General features: G+C 39.2%; 1 protein-coding gene across 1 annotated transcript in view; it reads left to right on the forward strand.

Moving 5' to 3' along the window:
- The window catches only part of LOC127421653 (retinol dehydrogenase 13-like), a 28,938-nt gene extending 15,182 nt beyond the window's left edge, over positions 1 to 13,756 (forward strand). The window contains 5 exon segments of the mRNA XM_051664782.1: positions 2,139 to 2,273; positions 2,463 to 2,618; positions 2,621 to 2,653; positions 2,755 to 2,913; positions 13,647 to 13,756. Coding sequence (XP_051520742.1) covers positions 2,139 to 2,273; positions 2,463 to 2,618; positions 2,621 to 2,653; positions 2,755 to 2,913; positions 13,647 to 13,756 — 593 coding nt within the window.
- The last annotated feature ends 247 nt before the right edge of the window (positions 13,757 to 14,003 follow it).

Here is a 14,003-nt window from a genome sequence, read left to right on the forward strand (position 1 = left end):
TGTATGAGATCCTGCATATGCAAATGACACATTTAATCGCAATTTTAATTTCCCACACTAATTCATATTTGTAAGGATACTTGATTGATCAATGTGCTCAGATAAAAATACCAAGTAGTTTGCTGTTGGACAGATCAATTATCTTGTAATTCAACGATTATTTGATCTGATATAAATTACCATCCGTGCTATAAATAATATAATGTTGTGTATCACTTTATAACCGACAAACACAGTGAACGCAACGCACTGAATTAAACAGCCCCTTCAAAGTGAGCACATCGCGTTCCTTTTACATTTCTGCGAAAGCCAACGTTTCAATCGCTCTTATTCCAAGAATTTACCAAACATAACTATACAGAGTTATAATGTTCATAATGTTTCGACTGATTTTATTGCTTAAATAATCAGTGAAAAATCTGCTTTTAGGGGAGTGATGCGCAGTTTTGCCTTGAAAAAAACAAAAACAAACAACAATGACTTCGCATTAACACACATTACACAACAAACGGTTGGCAAATATAAAGACGAGTAGTTGCAGGGAACGAGAACTATTTTTCTTACCTAGGACTCCATCCTGTGTTCAAAACAAAAGTAGGTCATTTGCAATTGCAGGATTAACCGTGTTTAACAAAAGTGGGGATTAAAAAAAAAAAAAAATTATAATCAATTAATTTAATCAAAGTGATAAAAATTTTCTGTTTGTGTGTATATGTGTGTGTGTGTGTGTGTGTGTGTGTGTGTGTGTGTGTGAATTGTCATAATTTCCTCACTCTCTTGTTGTTCTAAACCTTTATGATTATTGGAACACACAAGGTGATGGTCGGCAGAATGTTAGACTCAGTCACCATTCACATCCATTGTATGGAAAAAGATGCAATAAAAGTGAATGATGACTGAGGCTAATATGCCAACCATCGCCTTTTGTGCTCCACTGTTGAAAGTCTTACAAGATTACGTGTATATTCGTGAATGTATATTCATAAACGCATTAAATACCTTTCCTTTATCTCTGAAAGGTCATAAATGGCGTAAGAATAAACCAGTCGAAACAGGTAGATTTTTGCCCATTACAGCAATTTCGCGTTGCATGTAAACACCGTTTTTACTGGCTCATCCAATGTGTAGGTGTTGTGCGCATGCCTCTTCACGGTTTGACGTCAAAAGCGGAAAATAACATGATTATTTTAAATGTCATGTAGACGCAGTTTTCTTGATTTATCGTGTGTGTGTGTGTGTTTTTTCTTTTGTTTTTGTTTTTTTGTTTTTTTTTAAATAAGCGGATTTTTAGGAGTTATCAGCATCTTGGTGTGCATGTAAACACGCTCATTGCCATTTTGAGGTGAACTATCCTTTAAGCAAAACCACCTTGTGACGAGGAGGAGGGCATGGCCGGGCCGTAACGATGGACGCCCGGCGCTGAATCAGCCCAATCAGCCGGGAGAGGGAGAAGCCGTGGACACCAGTTCGAGAGAGAGAGAGAGAGAGAGAGAGAGAGAGAGAGAGATATGCAAGTAGCCGCTGTGTGTGTGAATTATTTTTAAGACAGTTCTAACTGTGCTGAAGGTACAATGTTGTGGCTCAATTTGGTGTAATTTAAGGGATTTTATTGATTTTTTAGGAATCTAACAGAATTCAGTGTGGCTGTGCTGTATTTTCATTAAACTGTAATATTACATTTATTAAATAAAAAAGAAAAGTACTGAAACTCTATGGCAAAGCCAAACAGTCTTACAGCACCTAAACATCACAACCTAAATATATATTCAGTAGAATATCTGTAGTATATATTAATATAACTAGAAACTAATTAATGAAATCTGAAAGAAATAATTATGCTTGTGATTTGTAGACTTAAATAAGACATAATCCCAGCAAGACTTTTTTTTTGGAGAGATTATTAAAATTTAAGCAAGCTTCTTCTTTAAAAAAATAAATAAAAATAAAATGTAAATATTGAGCATGTGTTGCTGTCTGCCATGCCTAGCTCCAGAAATTTTAGAGTTAGTAAGAAGAATTTGAATGCCAATTGAAATTAAATTTAATTGGACATTTGTCCAAGTTGCAGGGTATTTCATAGAAATTGGGCAAATTTGCTGCAGTTCTGAGAATTTTGCCTATAATTAGTTTTCCTCAAGGTTTGGTTCTGCTGAGAAAGTGGATTGCAGGTGGAGTATGCCGCTGTCCTGTGCGATTGGGTGGGAAGACAATTGTCATTACTGGCGCCAACACAGGGATCGGAAAAGAGGCCGCACGTGACTTGGCCATGAGAGGTAAATAGACCTCTGACTGTTGATTTTGACTGTTCATCAACTGATCCTTATGAAGAAAGACAAAATACTAACATTATGGAGGATTTTAAGGATTTAAGGTCACAATGCATGATCAAAAATTATTAGGCTAGGCCTGATTCATGGACATTATTTTCTAATGAAGTGATTTTTTTGTGTGCTTATTTTTAGGGGCTCGGGTTGTGATGGCTTGTCGAGATCTTTCAAGAGCAGAAAAGGCTGCAGCAGAGATTCGCAGGTCTACAGGTAATGGCAATATAGTAGTTCGGCACTTAGACCTGGCATCTCTGTTCTCCGTACGTCAGTTTGCTCATTAATACACTGCCACTGAGATCGACTGGATATACTTATTAACAATGCAGGTGAGACCTTAGAATAGATCTTTGCAACAAATCACACTGTGCTTTTAGCTTTGATTAATTATTGCAATATTTTGTGGACAACACCATTGTCGTACTATTAGGATTATTGATGTGCCCAAAAAGCCTTACGGAGGATGGCTATGAAACCCAGTTCATGGTCAATCATTTGGGCCATTTCCTCCTGACTGTTCTGCTCCTGGACATGCTGAAGAACTCTACTCCTAGTCGAGTTGTAAATGTGTCCAGCATTGCTCACAATGGTAGAGATAGAAATGGCAAAATAACTAAAATATTAAAGATGGATTAATTTGGATATGCGCCTAAATGGTCAAATACACTTTAAAATTATGCCAAAATGCCCATCTTGGCGAGGTATTAATGTAAAGACAGTCAGTTATGCCAAGTGAATGTAAACAGTGGGACAAAAAAGCTGATTTGTATTAAAATGTCAGACTTGAAGTATAAATGTAACATAATAGACCTGCCGCTGTCTACTATGTTGTTATATCACTTAATCAAACAATATAGGAAATGAGGAAAGGATACAACTACTCACTGCTCTTGACTGAATAACTTTAGTAGCTTTAAAAAGTATTAATGTATTATCGTACAGCGAAGACCAGTAGTGGTTTTATTTCACATTTCATTCTGAACGTTTATTTGAATACTTGATACTGCTGTTAAAAACTTTTAAAGCTGTTAAAAGTTCTTAATTTGTATTTTGTGTTCTATTGTTTTTAATTTCTTTCTATTCTTTGCTTTTATTCTTATTTCTTTCTATTTGTGTCTTTGTTCTTATTTTATTACGGACTGTTTACTTGTCTTGAATAATTAACTAAGAACTTGAAACAGTAGCCTATTTACATAATTAACTAATTCAGAATCAAAATGAGCTTTATTGCCAAATGTGCTCACGTACACAAGGAAATTTTATTGGTGATAGGAGAAACAAGCAAGTGCACAAAGAACATTACAGTGAGACACAGAATATAAAACAAGGTAAGAGTATAAATAGACATACACTGGCAGCCAAAAGTTTGGGATAATGTAAAGATTTTGCTCTTATGGAAGGAAATTGGTACTTTTATTCACCAATGTGGCATTCAACTGATCACAATGTATAGTCAGGACATTAATAACGTGAAAAATTCTATTTCATACTATTATCACTATTTCAATTTGAATAAAAATTTCAGAACTTCTTAAACTACTTCAAAGAGTTCTCATCAAAAAATCCTCCATGTGCAGCAATGACAGCTTTACAGATCCTTGGCATTCTAGCTGTCAGTTTGTCCAGATACTCAGGTGACATTTCACTCCACGCTTCCTGTAGCACTTGCCATAGACGTGGCTGTCTTGTCGGGCACTCCTCACGCATCTTACAGTCTAGCTGATCCCATAAAAGCTCAATGTGGTTAAGATCCATAACACTCTTTTCCAGTTATCTGTTGTCCAATGTCTGTGTTTCTTTGCCTACTCTAACCTTTTCTTTTGTTTTTCTGTTTCAAAAGTGGCTTTTTCTTTACAATTCTTCCCATAAGGCCTGCACCCCTGAGTCTTCTCTTTACTGTTGTACATTAAACTGTGGTTTAGCAGGTAGAATTCAATGAAGCTGTCAGCTGAGGACATGTGAGGCGGCTGTTTCTCAAACTAGAGGCTCTGATGTACTTATCCTCTTGTTTAGTTGTACATCTGGGCCTTCCACATCTCTTTCTGTCCTTGTTAGAGCCAGTTGTCCTTTGTCTTTGAAGACTGTAGTGTACACCTTTGTATGAAATCTTCAGTTTTTTGGCAATTTCAAGCATTGTATAGCCTTCATTCCTCAAAACAATGATTGACTAATGAGTTTCTAGAGAGAGCTGTTTCTTTTTTTGCCATTTTTGACCTAATATTGACCTTAAGACATGCCAGTCTATTGCATACTGTGGCAACTCAAAAACAAACACAAAGACAATGTTAAGCTTCATTTAACGAACCAAATGGCTTTCAGCTGTGTTTGATATAATGGCAAGTGATTTTCTAGTACCAAATTAGCAATTTAGCATGAATACTCAAGGATAAGGTGTTGGAGTGATGTTGCTGGAAATGGGGCCTGTCTAGATTTGATCAAAAACTACTTTTTTCAAATAGTGATGGTGCTGTTTTTTACATCAGTAATGTCCTGACTATACTTTGTGATCAGTTGAATGCCACTTTGGTGAATAAAAGTACCAATTTCTTTCCATAAGAGCAAAATCTGTACATTATTCCAAACTTTTGGCTGCCAGTGTATATACAAAAATAAGACATATAACATAGAATGGCGTATGTACATGTCCAAGTGGTAATATACAACCCTGATTCTGAAAAAGTTGGGACTAGCATTCTCATTTTTTTGACCAGTGTTGACCAGTAATGGGGAAATGCTCCACAAAACCCCCATCTCTAGATCAATACAGCACATAGACTACTAATTTATCAAAAATAGTAAAATATCAAATGTAAAGCTGTTCTGCCTGATATTGTACCTCAATTTCAAGTGATGAAAGGGAGAAAATGAATATCTTATGTGACCGAACATTACAGGAATTAGCAATGGCTGTCAGGGTTTTATGTGTTTTGATCCATGCCATGTTTGTTCCTGTCATGTGATCTTGTCATGTGGTCCCATGGTCATGTGATTTCATGTTTCCCTCTTCTGTTTTGTTTTCATTGGTTTATTGTCTTGTTAACTCGTTATCAGGTCTAGTTTGTCATTGGTTTAAGTTATCAGTCTTGTTATCTTGTTTATAGTTCTGTCTGTTCATTGGTTGTCTTGTTACCCATGTCTGTGTATTTAAGCCCTCATGTTTGCCATTGTCTCTTGTCAGGTATTGTTAATGTAACATTGTCAAGTCAAGTCGAGCCAGAATGAGCTTTATTGCCAAGTATGCTTACGCATACAAGGAATTTGTCTTGGTGACAGGAGCTTCCAGTACACAACAATACAAAACAGCAACAATATTTAAAAATTGAATACAAAATAAATAAATATTGAAAAGTATATAAAGAATACACAATAGACTATATATATATATATATATATATATATATATATATATATATATATATATATATATATATATGCACACATACATACACATATACATATATATACACATACATATATATATATATATATATACACACACACACACATATACATACACATACATATATACATACACACACAGACACACACATACATACATACATATACACATATGTAGTGCAAATCTAATTACAAATCGGTTATATACAGGGCAAGGGATTGTAATGGCAGAAGAGGTTGGATGTGTTGGATAATATGAAAAGACTAAGCTGTATATTGCACATTAATTATTGCTCAATGGGGCAGTTTTTATTTATTTATTTATTTATATTTTTTTGTTATTAACATTTTTTATTGATTCCAAGACAGATAAAAATAAATTGAACCACAAAATTATGCATTTGGAATCAACTTATAACCCTTTATACCCCCCCGTGCACAAATACAAAATAACTTCATACCCACATATATACAAACACACAAATAGAAATACATAGGTACATAAAAAAAAGACAAAGTTCAACATATAGGGAAAAAAATACAAAATAATTGTCTCCCTCCACTGCCCCAGACTAGGACCCCTCCAAATGAGATAAATAACTGCCCCATTTTCTACCATAAATCGACAGGTTCCCCAGCCGCCTGCAAGTCATTTCCTCGAAAGCTGCCACTTTACCCAACTCGGTGCACCACTCACGAAATGAGGGTGCATCAGTTGACTTCCATCCCCTAAGGATTAGCTGTCTGCCAGTCATCACGCTGGTTAGGACCCAGCTTTTCATGTATTTATCTCCTATATTCAGGACCCCTCCATCACTCAAAATACACAGTCTGGGGCAAAATGAAAACTGAGTGTCCAGTACGTCACACACAAAACGCTGGATCCTCAACCAAAATTCCTGAATCTTAATGCAACCCCAAAAAGCATGAGTTGTGTCCCCGTCTTCTGACTGGCATCGCCAGCAGGTGGGTGAGTCTTTAAGACCAAGCCTATATAATCTAGAGGGGGTCCAGTAGAACCGATACAAAATCTTAAATTGCATCAGATGGATCCTTGCATCTCTAGATGCAGACCTGATGCTTTTTAGGATCCTAGCCCACTCTCCCTCTTCCAATACCAAGTTGAAATCTTTCTCCCATAATCTCTTGAGAGAAGACGAAGCTCCATCCCCCAGACTCTGAATTAACAGGGAGTAATACACAGAAGCTTCATGGCCTTTCCCATAAGCAGTAATCACCATTTCCAGAGTATCTGCCGCTTTAGGGAGATTTTTACAGAGCAGGTGGCGCAGCTGCAAAAACCTAAAGAACTGGGATCTAGGAATCTTAAAATGCTGAACCAAATTATCAAAAGATCTCAGTACTCCACTCTCATATAGGTCACCGAGTGTAGCAACCCCCCTCCCAATCCACTCTGACCAACAGAAAGGGGACCCACCAACACACAATTTAGGGTTCAGCCATATGCTTGAGACAACATTTAAATAAATGTCTAAATTAAACTCTCTGGACACTTTAGTCCAAACCATGTGCAAATGCGAAATAACGGGGTGTGACTTAACTACTCCGGTTAGTTTGATCGAAAGGCTTTGCAATGGCGAAATAGGGGCAAGAACTTCTTGTTCAATAAGAAACCAGGGAGGGGCCCTCTCAGGTGGAAGCGACCAATGAGCCAAATGTCTAAGACTGAACGCATAATAATAATAAAACAAAATATTTTGTAGGCCTAGCCCACCCTTGTCAATCGGCCTATGTAACTTATTGAAATGTAACCTGGGATGCTTTCCTTCCAAATAAAGAACTTCGCTATGCTATCAAATTATTTGAAATAAGAGAGGGGGACATCTACAGGGAGAGACTGTAGCAAGTAGTTAAATTTTGGAATACAATTCATTTTAATAACATTAACCTTCCCAATCATAGATAAATGTAATGAAGCCCACCTGCCCACATCGCTCAAAAATCTTTTAATTAAAGGGTCAAAATTAACTCTAATTAAATCACATAAATTTGCTGGGAATAAAATGCCCAAATACTTAATGCCCTGTTTGGGCCAATGAAAGGTGCCCGGTTGAAAAGCCGTTACTGGACAGTACGCTGTCAGCGCCAAAGCTTCGGATTTAGACCAATTATCTCTGTATCCCGAAAATTTAGAAAAGGAATTAATAATTCTTTGGAGGCAAGGCATAGATCTAGTAGGGTCGGAGACGAATAATAAAATATCATATCATATCTTTTGCACCACACTTCCCTCCATCACCCCTGGAAAATCATCCTCCTTTCTTATCATGGTTACTAATGGTAGAGGATAACCCTGCCTAGTGCCCCTATCCAGAGTAAAATAATCAGAAATTAATCCATTTGTTTGTACCGCTGCTACAGGGTGTCTATAAAGTAACTTAATCCATCAAATAAAAGTATTCCTGAACCCATATGTTTCCAAAATCTTAAAAAGATAATCCCATTCTACCATATCAAACGCATTTTCGGCGTCAAGTGAGATGGCCGCGACCAGAGTCTTATCATTCACCACTGACCACATTATATTGATGAAACGCCTAATATTATCAGAAGAGCTACGGCCCCAAATAAACCCCACCTGATCTACATGTATAAGAGATGTCATAACTTTACTTAATCGATTAGCCAGAATTTTTGACAAAATGTTTACATCTAGCTGGATCAGGAAAATTGGATGGTAACTTTTACACTCGCTTGGAAATAAAAACAAAAAACTTTGCCGTCAGATTTCTCGGTGCCTCTACACAAATTTTGTGAGGCAAAATTACATAACAGAAGAAATGTTATGAAACAAACTCCAGCCAATAGAAGGCATAAGCACAAAGAACAAGCAGATTCATCCACAGCTGTCCCGATGATATGTTCATCCACAAAACAAACTCCAGCCGCTAGGCAGAACCAGCACAAAAAGAAACAAACAGGCGTCCCGGTTTCTCGGACGGTCAAGTGTATATTTAACGAGATGAGTTGACTCAGAGGTCACATAAGAAACACACCATGATTTCCTCAGTCCATCAACTCTATAAAAGACATCACTTGTTATAGGCATGTTGGTATTTTGCTGTCATCCTTATCACTGGATGGGAACTTCAGTGTAAAAGCGATTGTGGCAGCGGGGGCATGGTCAAGCGCCCGTCCGGAGAGAGAGAGCGGTAAGGGCACTTACACCTGAGCTAATTTATGTCTAACACCTGTCTCTAATTCCAGTGAGCTTGGGGAGAGTGGCATATAAACAGCCACGCCACCCCCAAAAGAGCGAGAGAGTCTGACACGAGAGAGCCTACAGTGATCGTGGAGGCTGATTTATTTATGTTTATGGAGCTAATGTGTTTACCTATGTGAAGCTAATGAGTTGAGTGCCTACGTGCCTCTGAGACTGAGTTTGTGAAGCTGTAAAGCATTGAAGTGGATGATTAAAAGCCTTACCTCCTTCCCTTCTGCTTGTGGAGTCATTATAGCGATCTTCCGTAAATGCAAATGTTTCTTGAACGAGTGATACTCCAAAAACAAACTCCAACCACTACCCGGAGTCAACACAAAAATAAAGAAAAATGGCGCCCAGCTTCCTCGGACAGCCAGAGTAAGCACAGCAAGTCAGTCCACTCTCATGGGAAACATCAAATGGCTTACTCACTCCAATGTATTTATGAATGACAGTGCTTGATTGGGACACATGTATACTTTGCGGTCATCCTTCATTTCTATTCTCAGTTTGGCTGGAAACATCAGAGCAAAAGTGATCTTCCATTGATGCAAGAGTTTCTTACACTCCTTGAATCGATCACGTTTCTCTCTTGTCGAACTCGCAAAGTCTGGGAACAAGAAAATGTTGTGATTCTTCCAAGAAAGCTTTCCTTTGCTCTTCGCCTCGCGCAACACTAGATCTTTATTGGATGATCTCAGAAATTTGGCCAGAATTGTTCGGGCCTGTCTCCCTCAGCAGATCTGTGAGCCGGGACTCTGTGAGCTCGCTCGATTTCCAGCTTGCGGTCTGTTATGTCAAGCAGACTCGGGAAGAGCTCATCTAGGAATTTCACCATATCTCTGCCCTCTTCATGCTCAGGAATTCCAACAATTCGGATGTTATTCCTACGGCTCCTATTCTCAAGATTTTCAAGTTTTCAAGAATGTGTTCCAAATCAACTTTGGTCGCCAGCGGATTATCAGATAATTCCCTCTCCGATGACTCCAGATAATCGAACTGCCACTCAACATCTGCCACTCTTGTGACCAACTCAGAGAATTTTGTTTCCATCGCTGTAATCGATCAACGTATTACAGCAAGATCTTCTAAGTCGGCAACATCTTTCGTCAGCATCACAAACATGTTGGACAGTTGACACTGAATTTCTCCTGCTGTGCCATTCAAATCGAGTCCCCGGTCTGCAGGGCCAGAGGTTTCTGTAATGATGCTGGCTGCTGGCAATACGATGATGAAGACGATGATGATGAGAAGAACCCAAGTGCAGTTTATTTACAAAAGTGAAACCAAAATCCTAACTATAAACATGAAACATGAACTTGACTTGACATAAACATAACATGGCTTGACTTGGCTAGGAGCAAAACACATCCACGTACATTCAATACTTGACAAAAGACAATGGTGAACAAGAGGGCTTAAATACAAGACATGGGAGAACATAAACCAATGAACAAACAGAGCTCTAACGAGATAATTAAACAATAAACCAATGAAAACATGACACATGAACATGGAGGGAAAACAGGAATCACATGACAAGGGAAACAGGAACTAAACATTTCAAAATAAAAGACATGAATCAACAAAATACACATGACAGTTTCAGATTGAGCAGGTAAGTGTCTTTTAATATCTCCAGAGACCGAAGATTTTGAATTTTTTGACATATTGACTTCAAAGGCAAATATGTTGCAGGGTGAATCAAATCTCACCAGATTTTAATACAAAAATAACTAAAAACCAGCAAAGTGCGCAGAGCTCGCCGCTCACACGTCTGTTTCTCGCATGGTGTCACGTGACTCCCCTCAATGGGGCAGTTTTAACTGTTCATGAGAAGGATAGCCTGAGGGAAAAAACTGTTCCTGTGCCTTACGGTTCTGGTGCTCAGAGCTCTGAAGTGTCGGCCAGAAGGCAACAGTTATCAGGTCAAACAGTTCAAAAAGTGAGTGGGGTCCAGAGTGATTTTGTCCCGATTTTTTCCTCACTCTGGAAGTGTACAGTTTTAGAAGGGAGGGCAGGGGGCAACCAATAATCCCCTCAGCAGTCCGAACTGTCCTTTGTAGTCTTCTGATATCTGATTTCGTAGGTGAACCAAACCAGACAGATATTGAAGTGCAGAGGACAGATTCAATGACTGCTGAGTAAAACATTATCAGCAGCGCCTGTGGCAGGTTGAACTTCCTCAACTGGTGAAGCAAGTACAACCTCTGCTGGGCCTTTTTCACAATGGAGTCAATGTGGGTCTCCCACTTCAGGTCCTGTGAGATGGTAGTGCCCAGGAACCTGAATGAATCCACTGCTGCCACAGATAGACGTGGAACAGAGAGTTGGTGTAATTTAGTCCAGAGAATAGCTGGGATGATGGTGTTGAAAGCCAAACTGAAGTCCACAATAAGGATCCTTGCATATGTCCCTGGTCTGTCCAGATGTTGCAGGATATGATGCAATCCCATGTTGACTGCATCATCCACAGACCTGTTTGCTCAATAAGCAAATTGAAGGGGATCTAGAAAGTGTCCAGTGATGTCCTTCAGGTGGGCCAACACCAGCCTCTCAAATGATTTCATGACCACAGACGTCAGGGCGACAGGTCTGTAGTCATTATGTCCTATGATTTTTGGTTTCATTGGGACAGGAATGATGATTGAGCATTTAAAGCAGCAGGGAACTTCACACTGCTCCAGTGATCTATTGAAAATCAGTGTGAAGATGGGGGCCAGCTGGTTAGCACAGGATTTAAGACATGCAGGTGAAACACTGTCTGGGCCTTGTGCTTTCCTTATCTTTTGTTTTTGAAAGACACGGCACACATCATCTTCACAGATCTTAAGTGGAGGTTGAGTAGCAGGAGGGGGAGGAGGGGGGCTGCAGGAGGTGTTAGTGTTTGTGTGAAGTGAAGGTCAGAGTGGGTGTAGGGCGTGAGATTGGGCCTTTCAAATCTACAGTAGAACACATTCAGGTCATCAGCCAGTTGTTGGTCCACCACAGGGTTGGGGGCAGGAGTCCTGTAATTTGTAAGTTGTTTCATGCCACTCCACACAGATGCAGGGTCGTTAGCTGAAAACTTGTTTTTCAGCTTCTCAGAATATCTTCTTTTAGCCACTCTGATTTCCTTATTCAGTGTGTTCCTGGCCTGATTGTACAAGACTTTATCCCCACCTCTGTAAGCGTCCTCTTTGGCCTGACGAAGCTGCCTGAGCTCTGCTGTAAACCATGGTTTGTCATTGTTAAACGTTAAATAAGTCCTAGTAGGGATGCACATATTTTCACAGAAACTGATATATGATGTAACAGTATCTGTGAGCTCATACAGATTGGTGTCTGCAGCCTCAAAAACACTCCAATCAGTGCAGTCAAAGCAGGCTTGTAGTTCCAGCTCTGCTTCATTGGTCCATCACTTTACAGACCTTACTACAGGCTTAGCAGATTTTAGTTTCTGTCTGTAGTTTGGAAGAAGATGAACCAGACAGTGATCAGAGAGTCCCAAAGCTGCTCTAGGGACAGAGTGATATGCATCCTTTATTGTTGTGTAGCAGTGATCCAATATATTTGGGCAGTTCACGTGTGAGGTTTGCTTTGTTAAAATCCCCAAGAATAATAATAACTGAGTCCGGGTATTGTTGTTCCGTGTCTGTGATCTGATCAACCAGCTGTTGCAGCGTGGCATTCAAACACGTGTTTGGCGCGATATAAACAATCACCAGAATAAATGAGGAAAACTCCTGCGGTGAGTAGAAAGGCTTATAGTTAATAAAGGGCGCTTCCAAAATAGGACAGCACATCTTCTTTAACGTTGTTACATCTGTACACCAACTTTCATTGATGTAAAAGCATGTTCCACCACCTCTCGTTTTCCCTGTTAACTCTGCAAAGCGATCCGCTCTGAACAGCTGGAAGCCCGGCAGATGTAACGCACTCTCCGGAATGGCTTCACTCAGCCAGGTTTCTGTGAAGCACAAGACAGCAGAGGTTGAAAAGTCCTTGTTTGTGTGGGTGAGGAGATATAGTTCGTTTTGTTAGGAAGAGAGCAGAGATTCGCTAGATAAATACTCGGCAGCGCTGTTCGAAAACTGCGCCGACGGAGCTTGACCAGCACGCCTGCTCATCTCCCTCGCCTGCGTCTCTTGAACAACACAGCTGCGCCTCCAACTAAAATGTCCAGCAAAACGTCTGAATATTCAAAAACTGGGAAAAGATTGTCTGGTATGTGCTGTCGAATGTTCAGCAGTTTGTCTCTGGTAAAACTGACTGGAAAAAGATTACTAAACACAGGACAAATAAACAAAAACAACAAAACAATAGGAGCGCTCCACACCGAGGCGGCAATCCACGACACCATAATGATGATCAATCAAGTCAAGTCAAGTCGTTTATGTTTGTTATGTTTTGGATTCACGTTTTTGGTTATCACTTATGTAAATAAACTGCACTTGGGTTCTTCACTCCATCGTCATCGTCTTTGTCATTGCCAGTGCCAGCCTGTCGTTACAATGGCAGCATAACCTAATAATATTCATGTAATAAGCCTTGACCTTTGACTCGTATGATTATTTTGTTTGTAAGAGAAAGTACCCATGAGATAATTTAACATGCATGTGTGTGGCATATTTTGTGCTGCAGTTCCTGAAAATATTTAAAATATTTTTCTGACATGTTTATGCTGATTATTTGACAACAGAGATTATGAGATCTTATAGACAGTGACTGTAAGCTTAAAGAATTAGCTCCAGAAGGTAAAGATGATCTCGCTGCCCTGAGGTTGTGGAATGTTAGTGCAAAGCTTGTGGGCAACAGCGAAGAGGACTGACACCCCTGACATCTCACCAAGCTCTACTCTTTATATCACATTCATATAGAGGAATGCTATGCATTCTTTTCCAGTCTCCTTTGGCATCTTTGAATTGTTTTTATTTTTCTATCTTACATTGAATTGATGATTAAAATTAGCAGTTTAATCAACTGACACAGAATCTAAAATATGTAGTAGTCTGGATCAAACGTAGTAATTAACATGAAGTCAGTGTTGGGGAGTAACGGAATACATATAACGTATT

The sequence above is a fragment of the Myxocyprinus asiaticus genome, chromosome 30 (assembly GCF_019703515.2).
Source record: "Myxocyprinus asiaticus isolate MX2 ecotype Aquarium Trade chromosome 30, UBuf_Myxa_2, whole genome shotgun sequence".
NCBI classification, from domain to species: domain Eukaryota; kingdom Metazoa; phylum Chordata; class Actinopteri; order Cypriniformes; family Catostomidae; genus Myxocyprinus; species Myxocyprinus asiaticus.